Raw genomic sequence first — 24,251 nt, 5'->3', positions numbered from 1 at the left:
ACTTTGGTGGCCGAACTTTGTTGGGGAGAGGATAATCTTACTGCTATCTTTCGTCAGGGATTATCAGAACTCATAAAAAACCAGTTAGCAGCCCAGGAGCCACCTGAATCATTGGAGGAGCTGATACGTCTTGGCAATTCGTTTGAACTTACGATTCCAGGAAAGAGCGCATCTGCTCGGCGATCTTTTCTGTTAGCACCCATGTTTCAATGACCACTTAAGATACCCAGGTCTGCGGAACCTCAACCCACACTTGAGGAACCCATGCAAATTGACTGGTGTCAACTTTCCCTTGAGGAATGACGACATAGAAGATTAAATAATCTCTGCTTATACTGTGCCGGAACAGGACATTTTGTGACAAATGCCCTAACAAGTCGGGAAACTCTCGGACCTAGGCCAGGTAGGAGAGGCCTCCCTGGGTCCCATCGTTCCTGCTCCACAAATATTAATTCCTGTTACAATTTCCCTCAAAAAAGTTTGTTCATCTTCAAGCCTTCATAGATTCAGGGGCAGCCAGCAATTTCATTGAGGAAAATCTAGTCCAGCTTCATCACATTTCCACCGAACCTTTAAAGACTCCACTCTCTATTTCTTCAGTTTCGGGTCAACCATTGGGGGTCTGAATCTCCCACATCACTAAACCAGTTAAAATGAATTCTGGAGTGTTGCTCCAGGAGTCCATTCAGTTCTATGTACTTCCTTCATCTGTTAATCAAGTAATCCTAGGCCTACCTTGGCTAAAGTTACGTCAACCCCATCTGGATTGGGCATCCCTACAGTTAGCTAGTTGGAGTCCATATTGTCATAAGAATTGTTTAATTCAAGTCAAATCTCATCATGTCAGTTCCATGGCCAATTGCTCAGGCATACCACCTCAGTACATGGGAGTTCGTGGACGTCTTTAGTCAGCAGCAAGCAGAAACATTACCACCGCACCGGCCCTATGATTGTGGGATAGATTTACTTCCCGGTCAGTCTCCCCCGAGAGAGAGAGTTTACACTCTCTCCGAGTCTGTCTGAAGCCATGACACAGTATATTCAGGAGAATCTGGCTTGGGGATTCATCAGACCATCCTCCTCTTCAGCTGGAGCCGGGTTCTTTTTCGTCAAAAAAAAAGATGGGTCTCTGCGACCATGCATTGATTACAGAGGGTTAAATAACATTACCAAGAAAAACAGATATCTGATTCTACATATTTCCGAACTATTTGATTGAATCAAAGGGGCTCGGATTTTTACTAAACTTGATTTAAGAGGGGACTACAACTTAATCCGAATACAAGAAGGGGATGAATGGAAAACTGCTTTTAATACACGTGATGGACATTATGAGTATAGGGTAATGCCATTCGGGCTTTGCAACGCTGCAGCTGTATTTCAAGCTATGATTAACAAAATCTTCAGAGATTTCCTGTACTCCCATGTACTTGTTTATCTGGACGATATTCTACTTTTTTCAAGATCAGAGGAACAACACCAGGATCATGTACAACAAGTTTAATGTCTCCGAGAGAATAAATTATATGCCAAACTAGGGAACTGCTTATTCCATAAAGAACAGTTACCATTCTTGGGATACATTGTCTCCAGAAGAGGCTTATCTATGCACCCAGAGAAACTCAAAGCTATCCTAGAATGGCCTCAACCAGTGGGACTCAAAGCCTTACAAAGATCTTTAGGCTTCTTCAATTATCGACAATTCATTCCAGCATTTTCTACCCTAGTGGCTCCACTCACCGCTTTGACCAAAAAGGGAGCTCCTATTCACAGTTGGCCATCCGAGGCCATCTACGCCTTCCAACATCTAATGGAGGAATTTATAAAAGACCCCTGTTTACGACACCCCGACCCGACCAAACCCTTAATTTTGGAAGTTGACGCTTCAGCAGTGGGAGTAGGAGCTATTCTTCTACAACCATCGGATTCTGGAAAATTATTCACTTGTGCATTCTTTTCTAAAAAATGTTCCCCTGCAGAAAAAAACTACATTATTGGAGATCGGGAATTCCTGGCGATAAAGTCCGCTCTTGAAAAATGGCGACACCTTTTAGAAGGAGCCAGACATACGATTACTATTTACACCAACCATAAAAATTTAGCATACCTGTCACAGGCTCAACATCTAAACCCTCGGCAGGCTCACTGGGCACTGTTTTTCAGCAGGTTTAATTTCAACCTCCACTTCCGACCCATCCAAAAGCATCTGCAGGCAGATGCTCTCTCTAGAAGCTATAGGCCTGATGATGTTCCCGATCCACCTCAAAATATTATCGACCCAGCTCAAATAATGCTCACCTTCATGGTGCCCAAAGGTAAGACGGTGGTACCTAAACGTCTGAGGCAGAAGGTTCTCCATTGGGCCCATGATTCTCATCTAGCTGGACACCCCAGAGTACCACGAACCAGAGATCTTGTCTCACGACATTATTGGTGGCCCCAATTGAGAATGCATGTTAAGAGATACGTGGAGTCTTGTCACATCTGTGCCGCTCAGAAAACTCCCCGTCAGCAGATCTCTGGGTTATTACAGCCTCTGCCTATTCCTAGAAAACCATGGACTCACATAGCCACTGATTTTATCACGGATCTCCCTCCATCAGAAAAGAACATGGTCATTTGGATTGTAGTAGACTGTTTCTTCAGAATGGCCCGCTTTATTTCCCTCCTTAGACTACCTTCCGCCGCAGAACTAGCCCAGTTATTCCTACAACATATTTTTTGTTTTCATGGACTGCCGGTAAGCATAGTCTCTGATAGAGGAGTTCAGTTTATGGCTCGATTCTGGAGAGAACTCTGTAAGAAATTAAAAATTGAACTTGATTTTTCTTCAGCTTACCTCCCCCCCCCCCCCCCTCAATCCAGTGGTCTTAACGAACAGACTAATCAATCCCTTAAGACTTTCCTTCGATCATATGTTAATCAACATCAAGACAATTGGGCATCCTTATTGATGTGGGCAGAGATGTGTCACAACGATCATGTGGTTCAGGCCACTGGAAAGACGCCATTTTTCGTCTTATTTGGAAGACATCTCCGTTGCTTTTCTAATAAATATTTTTGAGGACTTCGGCTTCTCTGTTTATACTCCTCACGCTTTGCTAGACCGACTTCCTTCTTGTTTTTTAAGCTTTGGGAGAAGACACGATGCCTCTTACAAAAGACTGTTTTGAAAATGAAGACTCAAGTCGATAAAAAGAGGAGACAGACTTCTCAACTTCAAACTGGAGATCTAGTTTGGTTAAGCACTCGAAATCTTCGTTTGCGCATACCTTCTTTGAAATTCGCACCCAGATTTGTGGTCCTTTTCCCATTGACCAGCAAATCAACAAAGTCACGTTTAAACTTAATCTACCATCATCTCTACGTATCCATGACGTTTTCCATATTTCACTTCTCAAGCCAGCAATTCTGTCATGGCCCTCTAGAAAGGAAAAATCTAATACCTCGATTGTTGAAAGTGATGCTCAATTCGAGGTCGGAGGAAATTTTGGATTCTAGAAGAAATAAAGGAACTCTGCAATATCTGGTCTCCTGGAAAGACTACGGGCTGGAGGAAAACATGTGGGAGCCAGCCCGCAATATACAGGCTCCAGTCTACTCAAAGAATTCCATCAATGCTTCCCCCTTAAGCCCAGACCTAAAGAAAAAAGGGGGCCTTGCAGGGGTGGTACTGTTATCGTTCAGCAAGGCTCCAGCAGGCTCCCGCGGTATGCAGCTCGATGGCAACACTCTGTGTGGCACCATGCGCCTCGCGGCGTGACTCTGCCCCCTTTTTGTCGTCAGCAGCCTGGCCGGAAGTTCCTGTGGTAGCACGGGAAAAATACTGTATTTTAAGGGAGCTTTCCAGCACAGTGTTGCCTCGGCTACAGGCTTGCTTGTGCTGAAGCTTCGGTGGTTCCTGCCTGCATTCTTGTCTGCTGTTTGTCTTGACCCAGATTGCTCCTCAGACTTGCCTTGTTTCGCTGCCTGCCTTTGGATCTGTTTGCCTTGGTACTCTTGTCAGCTGCCTGCCTTTGGATCTGTTTGCCTCGGTATTCTTGTCAGCTGCCTGTCCCGACCCAGACAGCCTCTTGGACCTGCCTTGTTGTACTGCCTGCCATCTGATCTGTTTGCTCTGGAACTCTTGCCAGCTGCCTGTTCTGACCAGACTGCCTCTTGGACAACCCTGATCATCTCACAGAATAAGGTAAGGCGGTTCTCTACCTTGGTTCCACTATCAAATCCGTAACAGACTTACATATGTTTAAAAAAAAAAAAAAAAAAAAGATTAAATTGTATAGGATGAATTTTCAGAACAATGCATGTTAATTTGTCAATTTACTCATATTTTTACATCTGCTAATTATCTGCATAAGTGATATTAAATGTGTTTATTGTGTAGTACTAACTGGGGTGGGAGGTCTGGGTTAACTGGGGGAGTTTAGGCTGAAGTACCAGGAAGGTCTTGAGGACCTAGAGAAGGACTTGGTGAACTGGTGGGCTAATTGGTAAACTAATGTCATTTATGCATGTGTGTTTTAAAATTGGCCAACTTACATTTATAAATCAGAAATTAGGCTGCTGTTTCCTTTATTGCATGCTTACCTGCATTTGCTGCTCCCTGGGAGTATATTCTTGCTGGATTATTGCCGCTATTCTTGTTCGGACCGGGCAGGCTGCAAGTGGAATTGAATGCTGGACTTTTTCCGGGGCTGACATCAGTGGGAGGAGCCCAATCAGACGCCCATAAGAACGGCGTCTGAACAGAGTTATTTGCTGCTGTTTCCTTTATTGCATGCTTACCTGCATTTGCTGCTCCCTGGGAGTATATTCTTGCTGGATTATTGCCGCTATTCTTGTTCGGACCGGGCAGGCTGCAAGTGGAATTGAATGCTGGACTTTTTCCGGGGCTGACGACAGTGGGAGGAGCCCAATAAGATGCCCATAAGAACGGCGTCTGAACGGCACATCGCCGTCAGCGTGTCGCCAAAGCCGCGCGCCTAAGGGGCGCGTGGCTTTGCCGGGCTTCGCCGGAGCTTGCCGGAGATTGCAGGAGATTTACCGGAACATCTAGAGGTATTGTAGTATTTTCTCTTTTCGTTTATCAGCAGCCAAACGGAACCTAACTGAACATAAAACTGTGTCTCCAAAAGATCCTATTTATGAGTGAAGTGATTTATCTTATGAATACTGATCTCCATTCCTCTTGGTAATGCCGCATACTAAGAGGAAAGGGAAAATATCAACTTGTCAACAGTACTCAGCCAAGAATTCAGGATGTTTTTGGTAGAACCGTACCCTCAACACCAGGTGTAGAAGTCGCTGGAGTTGTAGTTTAGGAGCAGGGACTCAACTCCCAGACTTGTGAAATATCTTTAAGCCCTGGTGCTCCCTTAACACCAGATCCACCTACGGGAAGAGGAGGAGGTGATTACACACTCGAGGATCCCCGCCTGACTTCGGTATCTTTGTCATCTTCAGAGAAAGGGGGAGTAGTGGGGATTGAATACCCACAACAGACCCCTGGGTCTCAGGCTGGTAAAGACCAAAATCATGGAATAAGTACCGCAATGGATTCTAAGGTGCAAGAAATGGAAGGAGGGCAAGGTAGAATAATAACAGAGGTGCCTGTAATTGTTCCAACTAAATTTACTTTGGAGGAAATTGGTGTTATGATTTTTTCAATGCAAAAATCTATCAAAGATTTGGCAAAGGTAGTTCAAGAAAGTTTGAATAATAATAAGTCTACAGACAAGAATTGAAAAGATAGAGGGTACAGTGACCAACTTAGAACATAAAACTGAATACTTAGAAAAAGTTCAATCAAATTTAATTAGATCAGAAACAATGCAATCAAATAAAATTCAACAGTTAAAAAATCAAATTAGAAGAGCAAACCTGAGAATTCTCAATTTTCTTAGGACACATTTATTGTCTCCTAGAGAATTATTCAAGGTTTATTTAATAAAAATTTTGAAGTTTTCAGAAGTTACATTGCCTGTAATATCTAGGATATATTATACAACTCAAAGTGTAGTAAGTGGTGATTTGTTAGAACAAGGTCAGGAAGAACAAATAGATGATACAAACTTGTCTGAACTCCTTGAGAAATCATCAGATATGGAAATAAAAACCCGTGCTACACTAATTGTTCAATTTGCAGATCTCTCTCAAAGAGATCTTATACTTAGACTATACTTTAACATAGAAACATAGAAATGACGGCAGAAGAAGACCAAATGGCCCATCTAGTCTGCCCAGCAAGCTTCACACATATTTTCTCTCATACTTATCTGTTTCTCTTAGCTCTTGGTTCTATTTCCCTTCCACCCCCACCTTTAATGTAGAGAGCAGTGATGGAGCTGCATCCAAGTGAAATATCTAGCTTGATTCGTTAGGGGTAGTAGCCGCCGCAATAAGCAAGCTGCACCCATGCTTATTTGTTTTACCCAGACTATGTTATTAGCCCTTATTGGTTGTTTTTCTTCTCCCCTGCCGTTGAAGCAGGGAGCTATGCTGGATATGCATGACGTATAAGTCTTCTCCCATGCCGTTGAAGCAGAGAGCCATGCTGGATGTGCATCGAAAGTGAAGTATCAGGCACATTTGGTTTGGGGTAGTAACCGCCGTAACAAGCCAGCTACTCCCCGCTTTGTGAGTGCGAACCCTCTTTTCTTCTCCCCTGCCGTTGAAAGCAGAGAGCTCTGCTGGATGTGTGAAGTATCAGTTTTTCTTCTCCCCTGCCGTTGAATCAGAGAACTTTGCTGTATATGCATTGAAAGTGAAGTATCAGGCTTATTTGATTTGGGGTAGTAACCGCCGTAACAAGCCAGCTACTCCCCTCTTTGTGAGTGTGAATCCTTTTTTCCACATTTCCTCTTGCTGTTGAAGCTTAGAGCGATGTTGGAGTCACCGTAAGCCTGTGTATGTTTATTTAATAAGGGTATTGACTCCAGGCAGTAGCCATCATTCTGGCGAGTCACCCACTCTTCATTGGCAGCCTCTTGACTTTATGGATCCACAGTGTTTATCCCACACCCCTTTGAAGTCCTTCACAGTTCTGGTCTTCACCACATCCTCCGGAAGGGCATTCCAGGCATCCACCACCCTCTCCGTGAAGAAATACTTCCTGACATTGGTTCTGAATCTTCCTCCCTGGAGCTTCAAATTGTGACCCCTGGTTCTGCTGATTTTTTTCCTTCGGAAAAGGTTTGTCGTTGTCTTTTGATCATTAACACCTTTCAAGTATCTGAAAGTCTGTATCATATCACCTCTGCTCCTCCTTTCCTCCAGGGTGTACATATTTAGATTCTTCAATCTCTCCTCATACGTCATCCGATGAAGATCCTCCACCTTCCTGGTCGCCCTTCTCTGTACCGCCTCCATCTTGTCTTTGTCTTTTTGAAGGTACGGTCTCCAGAACTGAACACAGTACTCCAGGTGAGGCCTCACCAAGGACCTGTACAAGGGAATAATCACTTCCCTTTTCTTACTCGATATTCCTCTCTCTATGCAGCCCAGCATTCTTCTGGCTTTAGCTATCGCCTTGTCGCATTGTTTCGCCGACTTCAGATCATTAGACACCATCACCCCAAGGTCCCTCTCCTGCTCCGTGCACATCAGCCTTTCCCCACCCATCGAATACAGTTCATTCGGATTTCCACTCCCCATATGCATGACTTTGCACTTCTTGGCATTGAATCTCAGCTGCCATATCTTCGACCACTCTTCCAGTTTCCTTAGATCCCGTCTCATTCTCTCCACTCCTTCTGGCGTGTCCACTCTGTTGCAGATCTTAGTGTCATCCGCAAAAAGACAAACCTTACCTTCTATCCCGTCCGCAATGTCGCTCACAAAGATATTGAACAGGACCGGTCCCAACACCGATCCTTGCGGTACACCACTTAAAACCGCTCTCTCTTCAGAGAAGGTTCCATTTACCATCACACGTTGTCTTCTGTCCGTCAACCAATTTGCAATCCAGGTCACCACCTCGGCACTCACTCCCAAGCTTCTCGTTTTATTCACCAGTCTCCTGTGCGGAACCGTATCAAAAGCTTTGCTGAAATCCAAGTATATGATATCGAGTGCTCTTCCTCTATCCAATTCCTTGGTTACCCAGTCAAAAAAGTCAATCAGATTTGTCTGACAGGATCTTCCTCTGGTGAATCCATGCTGCCTCTGGTCCATCAATTCTCCGGACTGTAGATAGTTCACTATTCTCTCTTTCAACAGTGACTCCATTACTTTTCCCACCACTGAAGTGAGGCTAACTGGTCTGTAGTTACCAGCCTCCTCTCTGTTCCCATTCTTGTGAAGAGGGACCACCACCGCTCTTCTCCAATCACTCGGCACCACTCCCGTTTCTAGGGATCTATTGAACAGGTCGCACAGCGGTCCCGCCAGCACATCTCTGAGCTCCCTCAGTATCCTTGGATGAATCCCATCAGGCCCCATGGCTTTGTCCACTTTCAGATTCTTTAGCTCTTCCCATACATTATCTACTGTAAATGGATTTTCCTCTGTTCCGCTTCCCTCCAGTTTCTTGTTGTGTAGAGATGGTCCTTCTCCAGGGTCTTCTTTAGTGAACACAGAGCTGAAGTATTCGTTTAATATTTCTGCCATTTCTTCGTCTCCCTCCACACATTGATCATTTCCACCTTTCAATTTCACTATACCACTTTGGACTTTTCTCTTTTCGCTGATGTATCTGAAAAATGTTTTGTCACCATATTTTATCTCCTTGGCAATCCTCTCTTCCGCTTGACTTTTTGCCAACTTGATTAATTTCTTAGTCTCCCTCAGTTGAATCAGATATTCTTCTTTGTGCTCCTCCCTTTGGGATCTTTTGTATTTCTTGTATGCAGTTCTTTTAGCTTTAATTTTGTCAGCCACCTCCTTTGAGAACCAGATAGGTTTCATTTTTCTTTTGCTTTTCTTTACATTTCTAACATATAGAGCAGTTGCCTTGGCGATTGCTCCTTTTAGATTGGTCCACTGTTGATCCACATCTCTCTCATTTTCCCATCCATTTAGTTCTTCCTCTAGGTACTTCCCCATTTCCTCAAAGTCTGTGTTTTTGAACTGTAAAACTCGGGTCTTTGTGGTTCTTTTCCCTATTCTTTTAGTGATATTAAACCATACCGTTTGATGATCACTGGTGCTGAGGTGAGCACCCACCTTGACATCAGAGACGATTTCTCCATTATTGAGCACTAAGTCGAGAATAGTTCCTTCTCTCGTGGGTTTCAATACCATTTGTTTGAACAAAGATACTTGCATGGCATCCAGTATTGCTCTACTGTTTTTAGATTCTGCAGATGGGATTTTCCAGTCTACATCTGGCATATTAAAGTCACCAATGATCACCACTTCCCCTTTCTTACCTATCTTATGGATGTCTTCAACCAGATCTCTGTCCAGCTCTTCCTTTTGGTTTGGAGGCCTGTAAACCACTCCAATATAAATGGATGCTCCATCATCTGTTTTTAGGTCGACCCATAGTGCTTCTTCCTTGCCCCAACTACCTTGCAGCTCAGATGCTTGGATATTATTTCTGACATAAAGAGCCACACCTCCCCCTTTTCTATCCACTCTGTCCTTCCTTAACAAGTTATAGCCTGGTATTGCTGTGTCCCAATCATGAGATTCTGTGAACCATGTCTCTGTGATAGCAACGATGTCCAATTCTGCCTCTGTCATTAGGGCCTGCAGATCTGGGATTTTATTTCCCAAACTATGAGCATTTGTAGTCATAGCTTTCCAGGTACTCTCTTTACGGTTATTGCTTTTCCTGTACTCCTTATGAGACTTTAGTTGAGATTTGTTATTCACTTTACTCGTTCCTTTTGCAGTTGTGCCATTGATGACAGAGTTATCCATCTCAATGTTTTTCTCTAGAATTTCTTCAGTTAATATAGGGAGGGCTTTATGTTCTTGTTGCATATGATACTGTGTGTGTCTCCTTGTTACAGGTCTAATTCTACCAGAGCCCACTGTGATCCTGTTTTTTAATGATTTACTTGATGAACTGATTGAGTGGGAGGGTGTACTTGTTGGTTTAAAAATCTGAATTCTCAGTTTTATGGTTTTCCGAGAGGAGAAAAGAATTTTAGACTATGAGAGAAAAAGTCATACAAAAAGGAGCAAAATTTATATTACGTTTCCCTTGTAAATGTCTTCTTATATACCAAAATATGAGATATGTATTTAATTGTCCAGATCAGTTGCGTACATACCTAGACTCCTAAAATCCAGTTTGCACCTTAGTATTATTAATAGGGAGGAAATGTATATATACGGTTCTGACACATAGTTATGTGATATTTTCTACGGTATATACTGCTCTTATTGCTGTCAGGTTCTGTATTACTGGATGTTTAATTACTATATTTCACAGATAAGCACGTAGAGATTTGAATTATTTCTTCTATATTTGTACTATACATATCTGTATTTCTTTTATTTTTTGAATATGTAAAGTTGAATAAAAAAAAAAAAAATCAAATTAAATTCTGCTTTGCCATTATGCATAAAATATATACATTGATATTTTTAAATTAGGAAAAGTATGTGCGTTCAATGCATTGCATGTATTCACACATAAGCATACATATATGCTTATGTTGTGGGTAGAGATACGAATATTTTATAAAATGTGCATGTACCATTAAATGCAAGTTATAACATACTTGAATAGATTTGCTCACTACCATATACACGTGTATGCTGCCCGCATTTATTTTAAAAGTTATCCTCTATGGCTTCATTTAAGAATGCAGTGACACTTTGAATTGGTTGTGAACGTCATATTCCCATGGGGAATTTCTGTGTTTGTGATTTCTTTTAGGCAATTCTTGCTTTTCAGGAAACCATAGTTTACCCACCTTTTGCGCTCAGATTTCCACAGCCTCTAGCAGTGTGCATCATATGCAGATATGAGGGATTTGATCTGAGACTCCACATTTCTTCTCTGATAGCTGCATTATACTTCCATGCCTTGAAACATTACGCACTAAATTGCTGTTAAGTACTTACAGTGATAAGTATATATATATGTCAGAAATAAGAGAAGAACTTGTCTTTTATCTGCTTTTATTTCAGAATAAAGAGGAAACTCTGTATGGCAGAAAAGGCCCAAGTGAACCATTGGCTGAAAGGATTCACTGGAATATAAGCCAATCAAAAAATCTATCTGAGAAAGAGGATCAGTTTGGGAGAGGAAGTTTTTCTAAAGAAGTGAGAAATGTCTCCCTTCCAGACAGACATGCTTCCAATTCAAGTAATCTTGAGCAAGAAACGATCCACGTCATGCCTTCAGAAAATGTGGACTTCAGAACTGTGAGAGCCACTTTACTTGAGCATAATGTTCAATGGCACAATGCACCAGAGAGTCTTTCTATTATGGATCCTTCACTGAAGTTGGACAGTAAGACTGAAAAAACACATGAATCCGTGAATTCCACAGGGCCTGAAAGAGAGCCTTTGCTGAGAAGAAACCTAGAAGGCAAAGTACATTTAAGACCAAAATCTTACAAAATGTCTGATGTATCCAAGATTAAGAAAAATGCAGGGGAACCTGAAAAAGAAATAGTTTATAATGAACAAAGCAGGAGTTACTATGAAGCTCCTTTAGAAAATTATTCTTCACTTGAAAGTCTCAAAGAAAGGACTTCAAAATATATAGAAGATACTTTAAAATACCAAAGAATAGAACCAAGATATGAAATCATTCAGACAGTTGGTGAAAGGGCACGCAGTGAATCCATTACACTGGCTGCAGAAGACAAAGCTGTAACATTGAGATCTAGAAAATCATCTTTTCGTGCAAAAGAAAAGGAAAAGAGAGAATTGATCGAGAATGTTCAGCATTCAGATTGGTCTTGCAGTCTACCAGATAATGAAATCGATAGCTTTAGAGAAGTTACTCTGCATCTAGATCCTAAAAACACACCAGAAACCAATACAATCAAGTCTGGTTTTATAGACCCCAGACCGCTCTCTATCCAAAGCTTTACGTTACAGGGAGATACAAATGAGCCAGTCAAGTTTCAGACTGATCGGTATATTAAACTGGAGAAAACACCAAGTTTCACATACACAGACAAACAATTGGACATTACGAGAAATGAAAAAATGACTGGTATAAATAACCTGAGAGAAAAGGAAAGAAACAAAGACAGACAGACTTCCCATGCATTGGATAAATGTGGGAAATATAACGTTTCAGAATGTTTGTTTTCTGATAGCACTGCAATAAAAACACACAGGACAGATACTTTAAAATCTGGTGATAGCCTAGAAAAACAAGCAGTTTCAACCAAAGTTAACGCGAACAGAAGTCATATTTCAGGATATGAAGGTAGCCAATCCAATGATTTTCTCACTGGCAATCAGCCCAGGACAGAAATAATAGCAGTTGATAAAGGGGAATCGAGAGTGTTTGGATTGAAAAAATATCAGGAAATGAGTAGGATGAGAAAAGATGTGGATGGTACAGTAACAAAAGAAACTACAGAGAGCAAGTCAAGACATGCAGAGTTGGAAGGAAAGATTAGAAGAACTAGTGGTAACACTACAGATCTAAGTATTGCTGAACAACTGAGGATGAATTCCTTATCCGAGGACAGACACACATTTGAAAAATCAAAGAGTTTAGTTCATGACAACACTAAAAGCTCAACTAGGAGGACACATTTCATACATTCTACAGAAGGTACAGTATCCAGAGAGAACAAAAAATGCCACGAGGATACAGGATCAAATGAGTCTAGTCAAGATGCATCATACTGCCCAGGAGAAAGCATGAGGTTACAGGACTTGATTCTTGAACCAAAGGCAACATATTTTGCAGTTACTTGTCACTTGACTAATAAGAAGAAAGACATTTCTGGGAGTCATTTAAATCAAGATAGCTTAATGATTTTATCTAATCAGGAGATACCAGCTCCTTCAGAACACTCTTCTAGAAAAAACAAGCAAACACCTGAACAGCCTTCTATAAAATCATCATTTATATATGAGAAACATTTTTCACCTGAAACTAATAGCAAGAAGCTAGATGAGAGGCAAGACTGGGATCTTCCAAAGCAATATATGCCAAGTAAAAAAACAAAGCCTGGTAAAGATTATGGATGGAGAGCAATGGATAAAAACTTAGGCAATGTAACTAAAAATGATGTAGGTTTATTAAATGCTTTATTAAAAGAAAGAATAGCTTCAAATATTAACACTGGAGACAATATCTTTTTAGATAATGAGGCGCATGTTCAGCCTTCACGAAAAAAAGGTAAAGAGTTTGCACAAAAAAATCCCAATGAACATTGTAGTTTCATAGCTGAGCCCCAAGATAGTTATCGGTCCAGTGTCCTTGATATTGATGAATTAATGGCAAACTATAAACCTGAATCACTGAAAGTCAGTGAGGTTCAAAGCAAACAATATGAACATCAAGACAAGAAAAGTTCATTTAATAAGGGAAGATCTAAGTCCTTGAAAAATTATGTTGATAAACATCACAGCAATAACTGGAAGGATCAAAAAGAGTCACTACAATCTAGTCCCAATTTTGCTGTAGACTCAAACAAACCTATAGATGTAAAATCACATTTTTCACGGGAAAGCAATAAAAAAGTTGATTCCTTTAGCCAAGATATGAATAAGCAAAAATCCAAAGATACAAAAATCAGTTACCATAACTGGGAAAAACTAGGTGACACATTCTCTGCTAAAACTTTTGATTCACCTTCTGAAGCCATAGCTGATCAGAAAAAAAACCCAAAGATTACAGATGAAGAGCAAGCAATTGGTGTACCAAAAATGAAGCAATATAATGGAAAAAACGCAGATTATGGATCAGGGTTTGAGAATCAAGCACATCTCAAGCCAAAATCTGATTTAATTTTGAATTCCCTTTCGTCAAAAGTGACAGCTGATAACTTATTACAGAAGGCATTATCAAGAAAATGCCAGCTAACTGAGAAGTCTGTTGAAAGTGACAGCCAAAAGAACATAAATTATAGTTCTGAAGTACTTAAGAATAAAGGCAGTGCTGTCAGAACATCAGATGGGATTGATGTTAATAAAAGCAAATCTAGTATTGAAAGTTCTCTCAGCAAAACACAATCCCATTCAGGAAAGAATCGCCCAGCCAGGGTAAAAGATATTGCACATTTGATACAAGAAGATAAAGAAAAGAGAAGAGAAGAAAATTCTAAACAAAGCTTCCATTTGGAAAGTAGAGAAATTGGTGTGAAGAAAAGAAACTCAACACGACGGGAAAGGGGTTCCATTGATGATAAAATGGTATGTACTGAAAATTAGCTATACGCAGAGGTACAAAATAGTATTCCCAAGTAGAAAGAAATTAAAGTGAAATAATGCCTGTATGAATTCTTAGATCCAAGGTTTTTAAGTTTTTTAATGTATTTATATAGTGCCACTGTATTTATATAGTGCCACTGTTAAATATATGATGAATATAGTAACAAAACACTGTGTCTTAAGGGAAATCCATTTGGTGATCTCATTCAAGATAACTATCTTGAACCAGGCAGCCGCAACTGTCTGTTACTGGGGAAGGGGACACAGTAATACATACCCATGTATACAAAATACCTTGGAGACTAGATGTGGAATAAATTGGCCCCAGCTTTATTACAATATAAATAGTATACAACAAACTTTGTACCCAAGCCATAACATAGGTAAGCTATCCGAATGTCGTCCTCTGTGCAGGCAGCATGTCACCTCTGGCCCCGGACCTTCTGCAACCAAGCAAGGCCCTGCCTTCCGGGAGGTAATCATAGGGCATTCCGGTCACCTGCCGCAACCAAGCAAGGTGACTGCCCCATCGAAGGGTGTGGGCATCCGATCTGCTACTGCACCGGGGCCAGCGGGCCCTGGCAACGGGCAGCCCCCTCGCATTGAAGTCTGTTATACCACGTACTGTGCACGGTCTCCAACTGGCAACCCTCCTCCCGGTTAGGATATTCCTGCCCCGCTGCAACAAGAGGCATATAGAAAATCTACTGCTAACATTGAATCTGACTAATCTGCTAACCCTCCAAATAACGTAAAAGGCGGGGGGGGGGGGGGGGCGGTGTTTGCCTCCAGCAAGGCAGCCGTACGGGGAGCAGGGAGCAAAAGGGCCAGAGGCAATGTGCGCAGTCCAGATGTTTCCCCGCGTGGCTGCCCTTCCCCTTGGGATGGCCTAGGGCTTCGAAACACCCAATGAGCCTTCCTGCATTGCCTGTGGGCGCCATGGCTTTGAGCCGCTCATACCTGTGCTGACGGGGGTGCTGATGCGTGTCCAGCGATGGCACATGGGAGTGGCTGCGTCCCCTCCCACAGCGTTCCTGGAGCAGTGCTGGGTCATCGGCAGTACCAGCGTGGGCCGTGCCTATATCTTGGCACCATTGCATTACACTGTTCTTCAATTTACATTTTATTCTCAGTAATTTATGACAGGAGCAATACAAGTCAGTATTAATGTGCCCTGACATCTTTCTTTAGTTTGTACAACATCTGTCTGTGCTAAGTTTATCTTTGGCCAGTGGTTTTACAGTATAACTACATGATCACTGCATAGTAGTAGTAATGGCACAAGGCAAGTTCTTAACATAGGTGACCCTGACAGACAGACAGACAGATAACAGTACTTGCATTAACTATTGCTAGGAGGTCATCATTCATATTTTTAGCAAAAATATATTGTATCTACAATATGAAGTTTAGATTCAGTTGGTTCAACTGCAGTCCTGCAGTTTTATGAGTAGATACACAAAATATCATTTTCCTTTAGGAGGAGAAATAAACAGGACTAATATTTCCAGCAAATAATAGTAAATTATCATCTAAGTATGGGATCAAACTCTTGTGTCCAGTCCCTGGGCAAGACTGATAAGGCACTTCTGGCGTGCGAGTAGTGTTTGATTCATATTATCTAGATTGCCGATATTAGTTTAATACTGTTAAGGAAGTAAAGCTAAGATATTTTCTTTCTCTGTTTAGTTTTTCTGTTCCTCAACTTCTTCCATTACCACCTACCCAAAAAACCCTTAAGCTTGGAAGAGTATCTTGAGATTTGGTTTTTTTCCCCCCACCTTATTATTTGCCCTTTTTATAGCAGGATACAGAAAATGAATGGACCAGGAATAATGTTCAAAAATCAGTTATAAGAGAAGATTCTGCAGCACCTCTCCATAGAAGAAGCCGAAGCCTGAGAGAGCGAGTAGAACCACAGCCGGTAGACTCTTGTTTTTATGTACTGTTCTATTTATTTACTTTTTTTTTTTTTAAGTTAAATTGCTTGTCATTGTTTAGCAGGAAGTTGTTATAATTGTCCTGCCTCACAAGTGAAATGCTTTTAGCAATTATTTTCCTTCTTGTTTCAAGATGATCATCTTGTCTATTTACGGATATCAACTTACTCCCAATTACAAATCATTCTTTACAAAGAGACAGGAAGTCTTAGATAAAATAATGTGGTTTGCTGTGTTAGTCCACTTGAGTACACAGAAATAACAGTTAAATGAAAATCCCCCCCCCCCCCCCAAAAATGAAAAATAAAAATGTATTATATGGACTAATATAATACATTTCTTGACTAATTTTGGAGCTAATGACCCTCTTCTTCAGGAGAATAGAATTTGATAAAAATGTATCACTATCTATACATATTTTTTTTATTTGTTAGCCTTTATTTATGTGCAGGATATTCCTTGTCCCTCCGAGTAATGTGTTTAAAGTCACATTGAATACTGCCACTTAAAGGAAAGAGCCAAGCAGAGTGGAACAGGGTGTTGGGGCATAGTATACTGTATATGTGGGGTATATAAGAACTTTAAATTTTTGCGTTAAGTAGGCTGAAATAGCCCTGCTATTTGGTTGACATCATTGGATGGTGCACTCGATCAGACACTTTCTTCAAGATTCAAAATCTTTGTGCTGCGCATGTGTGGCACTTCCCGCGTGCAGCTCGTGGCTCCTCTCCTTCAGTTATTTTTCTTCCACGCTCAGGCATGGATGCTTTTCTTCTCTTCTTTTCTCCAGAGAATTTTCTCCACCGTGATTAGCAAGATTAAAACAGCACTTTTCAGTGCTACAATGGCCGTGAAAAAACCCAGCTTAAAATACCGTCAGTGCGGACACACAATGTCCATCACTAACGATCACAATTACTGCTACATATGTTTAGGCCTGAACCATGACCAAGCATCATGTCGGGACTGTGGACATATGTCCCCTAGGGCCCAAAGACAAAGGGCTGCTAAAATTGCTAACCTTCGACAGGACCACTCACCTGCGTCGGGCTCATATGCCCCCACCCCGGGACATTCTATCCAATCGTCCCGAGTTCCAGGATGAAGGCTCACAACTTGCATAAGCGGTCCTCTTCGGCCGAACCAAGGCCCAAGAAACATTGATCCGCCTCAGATTCAAAAAAGGTAAAATCCGGGCGGGAACTGTATGGCCCCGACTCAAGTGCGCCGTATGTGACGCAAAGTAATTGACGCTCGACTCAAGAGCTGATGGAACAGTCGAGACCAATTGTCTCGTCAAAATCAGTGCACCATAACGCCATCCAGTGCACACAAGCCAAGGCACTCCATCTCAGCGCAAACTGTATCATGTCCAACAAACACGACGCATCGATGCCATAGCCATTGTGGCCCATCTCATGGTTGTGGTTACGTTCCAGTTCTGTGAGAGAAGATGTTCATGAGAAGCTGGCTAATCTCCTTTGTGTGGGAGACAATCTGATCGGAGACCAATTTAAAGATATAGTAAGAACATAAGAACATGCCATATTGGGTCAGACCAAGGGTCCATCAAGCCCAGCATCCTGTTTCCAACAGTGGCCAATCCAGGCCATAAGAACCTGGCAAGTATCCAAAAACTAAGTCTATTTCATGTTACCGTTGCTAGTAATAGTGGCTATTATCTTTTTTTTTTTTTTATATTTTATTGAAATTTTTAACAAATTTTTACATTTGCAAAAATCAGGAAATGATTATTGAGTTAAAGAAACAAAAGCAGTGGCTATTTTCTAAGTCAACTTAAATTAATAGCAGGTAATGGACTTCTCCTCCAAGAACTTATCCAATCCTTTTTTAAAACACAGCTATGCTAACTGAATTATACTAGCTCAACTAAAAGAACAAAATGTAGCAGTCCAATCTCTCTCAGGATCTATAGACCCATAATCCTCATTTAGATTCCATTACCAACGAAAACCTACCTACTATCAAAGAAAACCTTACAAAAGTCGCAAACCATTTAGAGTGCAGCAATTCCAGTCTTATCAGGTATCACGCTCACAGTCTGTCGGCTCAGGCTAGACCCTACCAGAGAGAAAGAAGCAATAGAAACCAGCCCAGACTTTCTCCAAAAACCTTCACAATCTTTTTTGAAGATATCTCAGACACAGCCCGTTATTCTTGATTGGAGGAAGAATCCACAAATTACTACCCAGAATGGCAAAAAATCACTTCGGAACCAATGGGTTCTCCAAATTGTGAAGGAGGGATACCATCTCAATTTTCTATCCAAACCTCATCTTCCCCCACCTCACTTCCAGAATGATGGATATCTCCAATATTCACTTGCTGGAGCAAGAATTACAGATACTGTTACAGCAATAAGCAATCCAAATAATTCCAAAGAGCAAAATCAATTCAGGATTTTACTCCCAATACTTTCTTATCCTGAAACACTCAGGGAGTCTCCGTCCAATTCTAGACCTTTGACCCCTAAACAAATTCCTCTGGAAGGAGAAATTCAAGATGACATCCCTTAAATTAGTTCTCTCCTTCATACAACAGAATGACTGGATGTGTTCTCTAAACCTCAAGGATGCATACACTCACATTCCAATACATCCCTCCTGTTGGCGGTTCTTGTGCTTCCAGGTGAACTCCATACACTACCAGTACAAGGTTCTGCCCTTTGGTCTTTCCTCTGCTCCCAGGGTCCACCAAATATCTGGCTGTGGCAGTAGCCCACTTAAGGCTTCAGGGAATTTGTCTATTCCCTTACCTGGACGATTGGTTAATAGTTTCTCCCAACCCAAACTCCTTATCTCATCTGAAAATGGCAATCTCATGTCTAGAATTTTTGGGTTTCCTTATCAATTACGAGAAATCTGTACAAAGACAGATTATTCAATTCGTAGGGGCGAAGATAAACACGATAGCTTATGCATTCCTTCCCCAGGAGAGGATCAATCGAACACATCAACTAAGTATGGATATACTTTCAACAACAAAAACAACTGCCCACCAAATTCTGATTTTTCTGGGACACTTAGTGGCTGCAGTTCACATAGTTCCCCACACTCCCCTTCATATGCGTTGTCTTCAATGGGGATAAAAAGCTCAGTGGATTCAATTTCTGATGCCGATGTCAACAGTGGTAACAATCACAGAATCCATGGCAAAGGACATCAGCTGGTGGTTAAATATAAACAGTCTAACAGTGGGATCTCCACTTCAAGACCCAGTCTGCAACTTAATCCTAACACATGCCTCGACACAAGGATGGGGAGCACACCTGCTGAATTACAAAACGCAAGGTCTGTGGACACAAATCAAAAGATTATATCCAATCAATCTTTTGGAACTCAGAGCAATGAAGAATTCACTAAAAGCTTTCATGCATCTTTTGAGAGGCCAATCCTTAAAGATATACACCAGACAATCAAATTGTGATGATCTATATAAACAAACAAGGAGGGTCAGGTTCGTGGACTCTTTGCAGGGAAGCCATCTGGATCTGAGAGTGGGCTCTCAAAAATTCAATGTTAACGGCAACTTATTTGCCAGGTGTGGCCAATACGCTGGCCGATTGCCTCAGCAGAATATTTCACCCCCACAAATGGTTGCTGAACCAATCAGTAGTAAAAGAAATATTTCTACAGTGGTGTCACCCTTGGATAGACCTTTTCGCAATGCAACAGAATCAAAAAGTTTGACAGTTCTGTTCAGGACATCCCAGCCTCATCAGATACAGGCAAGATGTCTTCCTCATGTCATGGTCTCAAGGTCGTCTTTATGCATTTCCTCCAATTCCTCTCATATCAAAGACAGTTCAGAAACTGATTCAAGGCCGATCTCTGATGAAACTCAAAGCTCCTGCATGGCTGAGACAACCCTGGTACACTTATTTAGTACAGTACTCCAAAATAGACCCTTGGAATCTGTCAAGATCCAAATTTGCTGACCCAGCAAGAAGGAACTCTCCTTCACCTTCTTCATTCCTCTCTCCACCTGATGGCTTGGATTTTGAACGCGAAATCTTAAAAGATTTTACTCTCTCAGCTGATATTCAGCGCATCATTATAGCATCAAGGAAGCCTTCAACAAGGTGGATGAGGTATACTTCATGGTGCCAAACTGAAAAGGTTCTTCTTTTTTCTTCGACACCTACAGAAATCTTCAGGTACTTGCTTCACCTTCCAAATCTGGCTTATCTGGCTTAGCTACCTCGTCAGTAAGAGAACACCTCAGTGCTATAGCAGCTTTCATGAAAGACTTAATGGCACCTCCATAGCCTCATATCCTTTAATAACTCGTTTCGTAAAAGGACTTTTCAATTTCCACCCTCCGCTACGAAAACCTTCGGTTCCGTGGGATCTAAACATAGTTTTATCAAATTTAATAAAAACCCCAATCGAACCTCTGCAATTTTCTCACTTGAAGTATTCAACTTGGAAGGTGGTTTTTCTGGTCGCAATAACTTCAGCTGAAAGAGTAAGTGAACTTTAAGCCTTAGTTCATTATGTACCGTATCTGCAATTTTTTCATGACAAGATAGTTCTAAGAATTCATCCAAAATTCCTTCCAAAACGCCTCCCAAAAATAGTATCAGCTTTTCATATTAATCAAAGCATCACACCTTCCAATTTTCTTTACTAAGCCTCACGCCAACAAAAGGGAATCTAAACTCCATACATTGGACTGCAAAAGAGCATTAGCTTATTATAAACAAAACTCAACCTTTCCGTAAGTCTTCTCAGTTATTTATATTGTTCAACCCAAACTAACTAGGGGTTGCAGCCTCAAAACAAACCATATCTAACTGGATTTCAAACTATATTCAGTTCTGCCATACTTCTTCACAAACTCCCTTATCAGGGTCAGTCTCAGTGCACCATTTACGAGCAAAGGCATCTTCCATTGCACATCTCAGAAACATACCAATAGAAGACATCTGTAGAGCTGCCACTTAGTCTTAAGTTCACACCTTCACAGCGCATTTCTGCTTGGACCATTTAACCCAATAGACAGCATACTCGGCCAAGCAGTCTTATCCTGTGCTCTAGATCAGAAAACTATATCCACCAAGGAGTAAAAAAATAAAAATAAAAAAATATATATAGGGTATGGAACAGTAGGTAACATAGACCATTATTTTAATTCCATACCTTCACTTTATTCATCATATGCTTGGGAAATCCCAAATAGCAGGGCTATTTCAGCCTGCTTTTCAACAGAAAAAAACAAGTTTGCTTTACTATAAACAGTGTTTTCCATAGATAGGATGAATTAGCCATGCTTCCCGCTCTCCTCTCTGGACATGTTTTCTGCTTCTTTACTCTAAGGCCAATGCTTTCTAGCTTTATCAACTGAAGGAGAGGAGCTGCGCGTGGGAAGTGCCGCGCATGTGCAGCACAAAGACTTAAGTTTTTAATTTAGATTTTTATATTCTGCTTTTTGGCACTTCAAAGTGTACATCAAAATGGATTACATTCAGGTACTATCTAATTACAATCTAATTTTGTGCCTGAGGCAACGGAGGGTAAAGTGACTTGCTCAAGATCACAAGGAGCAACAGTGGGATTTGAACCCTAGTTTCCCACTGCTCTAACCACTAGGCGGCTACTCCACTTCAATTTTGAAGAAAGTGTCTGATCGAGTGTGCCGTCCAGTGACGTCACCCAAATAGCATGGCTAATTAATTCTGCTATCTATGGAAAACACCATTTACGGTAAGCAAACTTGCTTTTCTACTTCCCTCCTTTAGTATGTGTCTCCATTTTTATATCCCTTATGGCAAGGTAGCTGACTTCTGCCAAATCTTGTTTGAAACTAGAGTTCCTAGCTAGCAGTTTCTCTTTGTCCAGTGCCTTCATTTAAACCAAGAAGCAATTCATAAATTTTTCCTAGATGCATGTATCTCATTTTAAAAACTATACTTCACTAAAGGATTTTATCAATGGGAGCATCACAAATATTTGATCTTTGAAAGAGGGGCAATGATTGAACCCATTTTTGGACAGTAGGAAACAACAAGCTCAGTCTCTGAACTTCTAGATGCCAACAGCAAAGACATTATAGTGTTTGCTTAGCTTATGGGTTAATCGTAGAAAATGACATGTAACCCCCTCCCCAAAGAATAAGAGCCACCTGTAAATAAATGGAGTGCCCTAATGATATTCTGTTACATTAGGGCACTAATTGAATCAAAAGTTGAGTAAGAAGAAGTGTTCCCCCGTCAGTGCACACGAGCATCTGCTGAGCCTGCTGACGAACTGCTAAATAGCCTCTGCTGTGGTTAGAATGTTGCCATGGCCCAAATTTATAGAGAAAGTAAATGTTCTTTTGGAGGGCGTATAGTGCTATATTTAACAATTACCTGCAGGGAGCAATTTTAATGCATCAGTTGTCTTGGTTACTACATACAGTAAGTCAAACCTGGGACGTGATGAATGCTCAGCATAAACTGTAACAGGCTCATTAAGGAAGGGAGTTCCCTGTTCCAAAGAACTTTGATTCTAATCACCTTTCCCCAGTAGTGACCGCTATTGCATAGGAAATGTTTAACTTGTGTGATGGCATATTTATTTTCATACACAAGGAACTGTATTCTGATTTCCCTCCTGCATACTTCTAATCTAAATTTTATACTATACTTTTTGAACCTCTGTTCAGATATGCACTCTGTTAGAATGCGCCAGTTACTTATGTGCAACGCTTGTTCGTTGGACTAAGATTACTGTAGCTATAATAAGTCATCAATTTAGCATTTTACTCCAGTGAGCTATGATCTATGACCTCTTGCTTTGATGAAAAGATATGAATGATGTGCTCATTTCTGTTTTATAACTGCTGTGGGATCTATTTCTGGTTCTCTGAATTCATTTCTGGCCTTTGTTTGGAAAATGATGATAACCACAGAGGAAACTACAGGCAAAAACCTTATTTTTGGAGTGGAGGAGTAGCCTAGTGGTTAGAGCAGTGGGCTACGAACCAGGAGACCAGGGTTCGATAGGGGTGTGCATTAGTTTCCAATGTATTGGTAATCCGCAACATATAGGGCCATATTCGTTGTATTCATGGGGAAGCGAAACGTCACGCGATTCCCCATGAATACAACGAATCTTCACCGAATTATTCGGCCGTCTAAAGGAGCGAATTTAAACAAACCCCCCACCCTTCTGACCCCCCCCCCCAAGACTTACCAAAACTCCCTGGTGGTCCAGCGGGGGGTCTGGGAGCCATCTCCTGCACTCACATTGTCGGCTGCTGGTATTCAAAATGGCACTGATAGCCTTTGCCCTTACTATGTAACAGGGGCTACCAGTGCCATTGGTCAGCCCCTGTCACATGGTAGGAGCAGGGGCTACCGGTGCCATTGATCAGCCCCTGTCACATGGTAGGAGCACAAGATGGCACCGGCCATCCATTGCTCCTACCATGTGACAGGGGCCGACCAATGGCACTGGTAGCCCCTGTGACATAGTAAGGGCAAAGGCTATCTGTGCTATTTTGATTACTGGCAGCCGACGGCCTGAGTGCAGGAGGTCACTCCTGGACCACCAGGGACTTTTGGCAAGTCTTGGGGGACCCTCCTGAGGGACTTTGTTTTGAAATTAATACATCAAAATAAACATTCACAAACTAGTAAAAATTATTTACTTCGCAAATGAAGGGCCATCATGCCATACGTGTGTGTAATGCCAAACCTATGCTTATATCTGTTGAAAAATGTATAAGCATAGTACTGAAAGTGTCATGATTACCAAAATGTGTTGCTTAATTTGTACATCTGAATTTAAAATGGGCAGTCTTCATACTAAAATTGTCTTGCCATCATGCTGTTAGTGAGCAGCTACTGCACCTCTGTGTGTGGATTCTGTCAGTAATGGGGTGCCTGTGCAGCGAGTCCAGAGCCTGCTGAGGTGGTCCTCATAGTAGGCAAGTATTTACAGAACAGTAAATAACTAGCATTTGATACCCATATGTTTAACAACAGTTTGAATCTTTCTG

At 41.4% G+C, this 24,251-nt stretch overlaps 1 protein-coding gene across 3 annotated transcripts in view; it reads left to right on the top strand.

The window, feature by feature from the left end:
* KIAA1671 (KIAA1671 ortholog) overlaps positions 1 to 24,251 on the top strand; it is a 471,755-nt gene that overhangs the window by 143,769 nt on the left and 303,735 nt on the right. The window contains exons 4-5 of one of the 3 annotated variants that reach the window (XM_029619185.1): positions 11,086 to 14,286; positions 16,112 to 16,246. In XM_029619185.1, the coding sequence (XP_029475045.1) occupies positions 11,086 to 14,286; positions 16,112 to 16,246 (3,336 nt within the window). Of the gene's footprint in view, positions 1 to 11,085; positions 14,287 to 16,108; positions 16,247 to 24,251 lie in introns of all 3 variants that reach the window. The other 2 variants (XM_029619186.1, XM_029619184.1) reach the window with 2 other exon arrangements.

The sequence above is a fragment of the Rhinatrema bivittatum genome, chromosome 11 (genome assembly GCF_901001135.1).
Source record: "Rhinatrema bivittatum chromosome 11, aRhiBiv1.1, whole genome shotgun sequence".
Taxonomy (NCBI): Eukaryota; Metazoa; Chordata; class Amphibia; order Gymnophiona; family Rhinatrematidae; genus Rhinatrema; species Rhinatrema bivittatum.
Note: the sequence above shows the minus strand (reverse complement) of the source record. Positions and strands in the feature narration are given on the sequence as shown.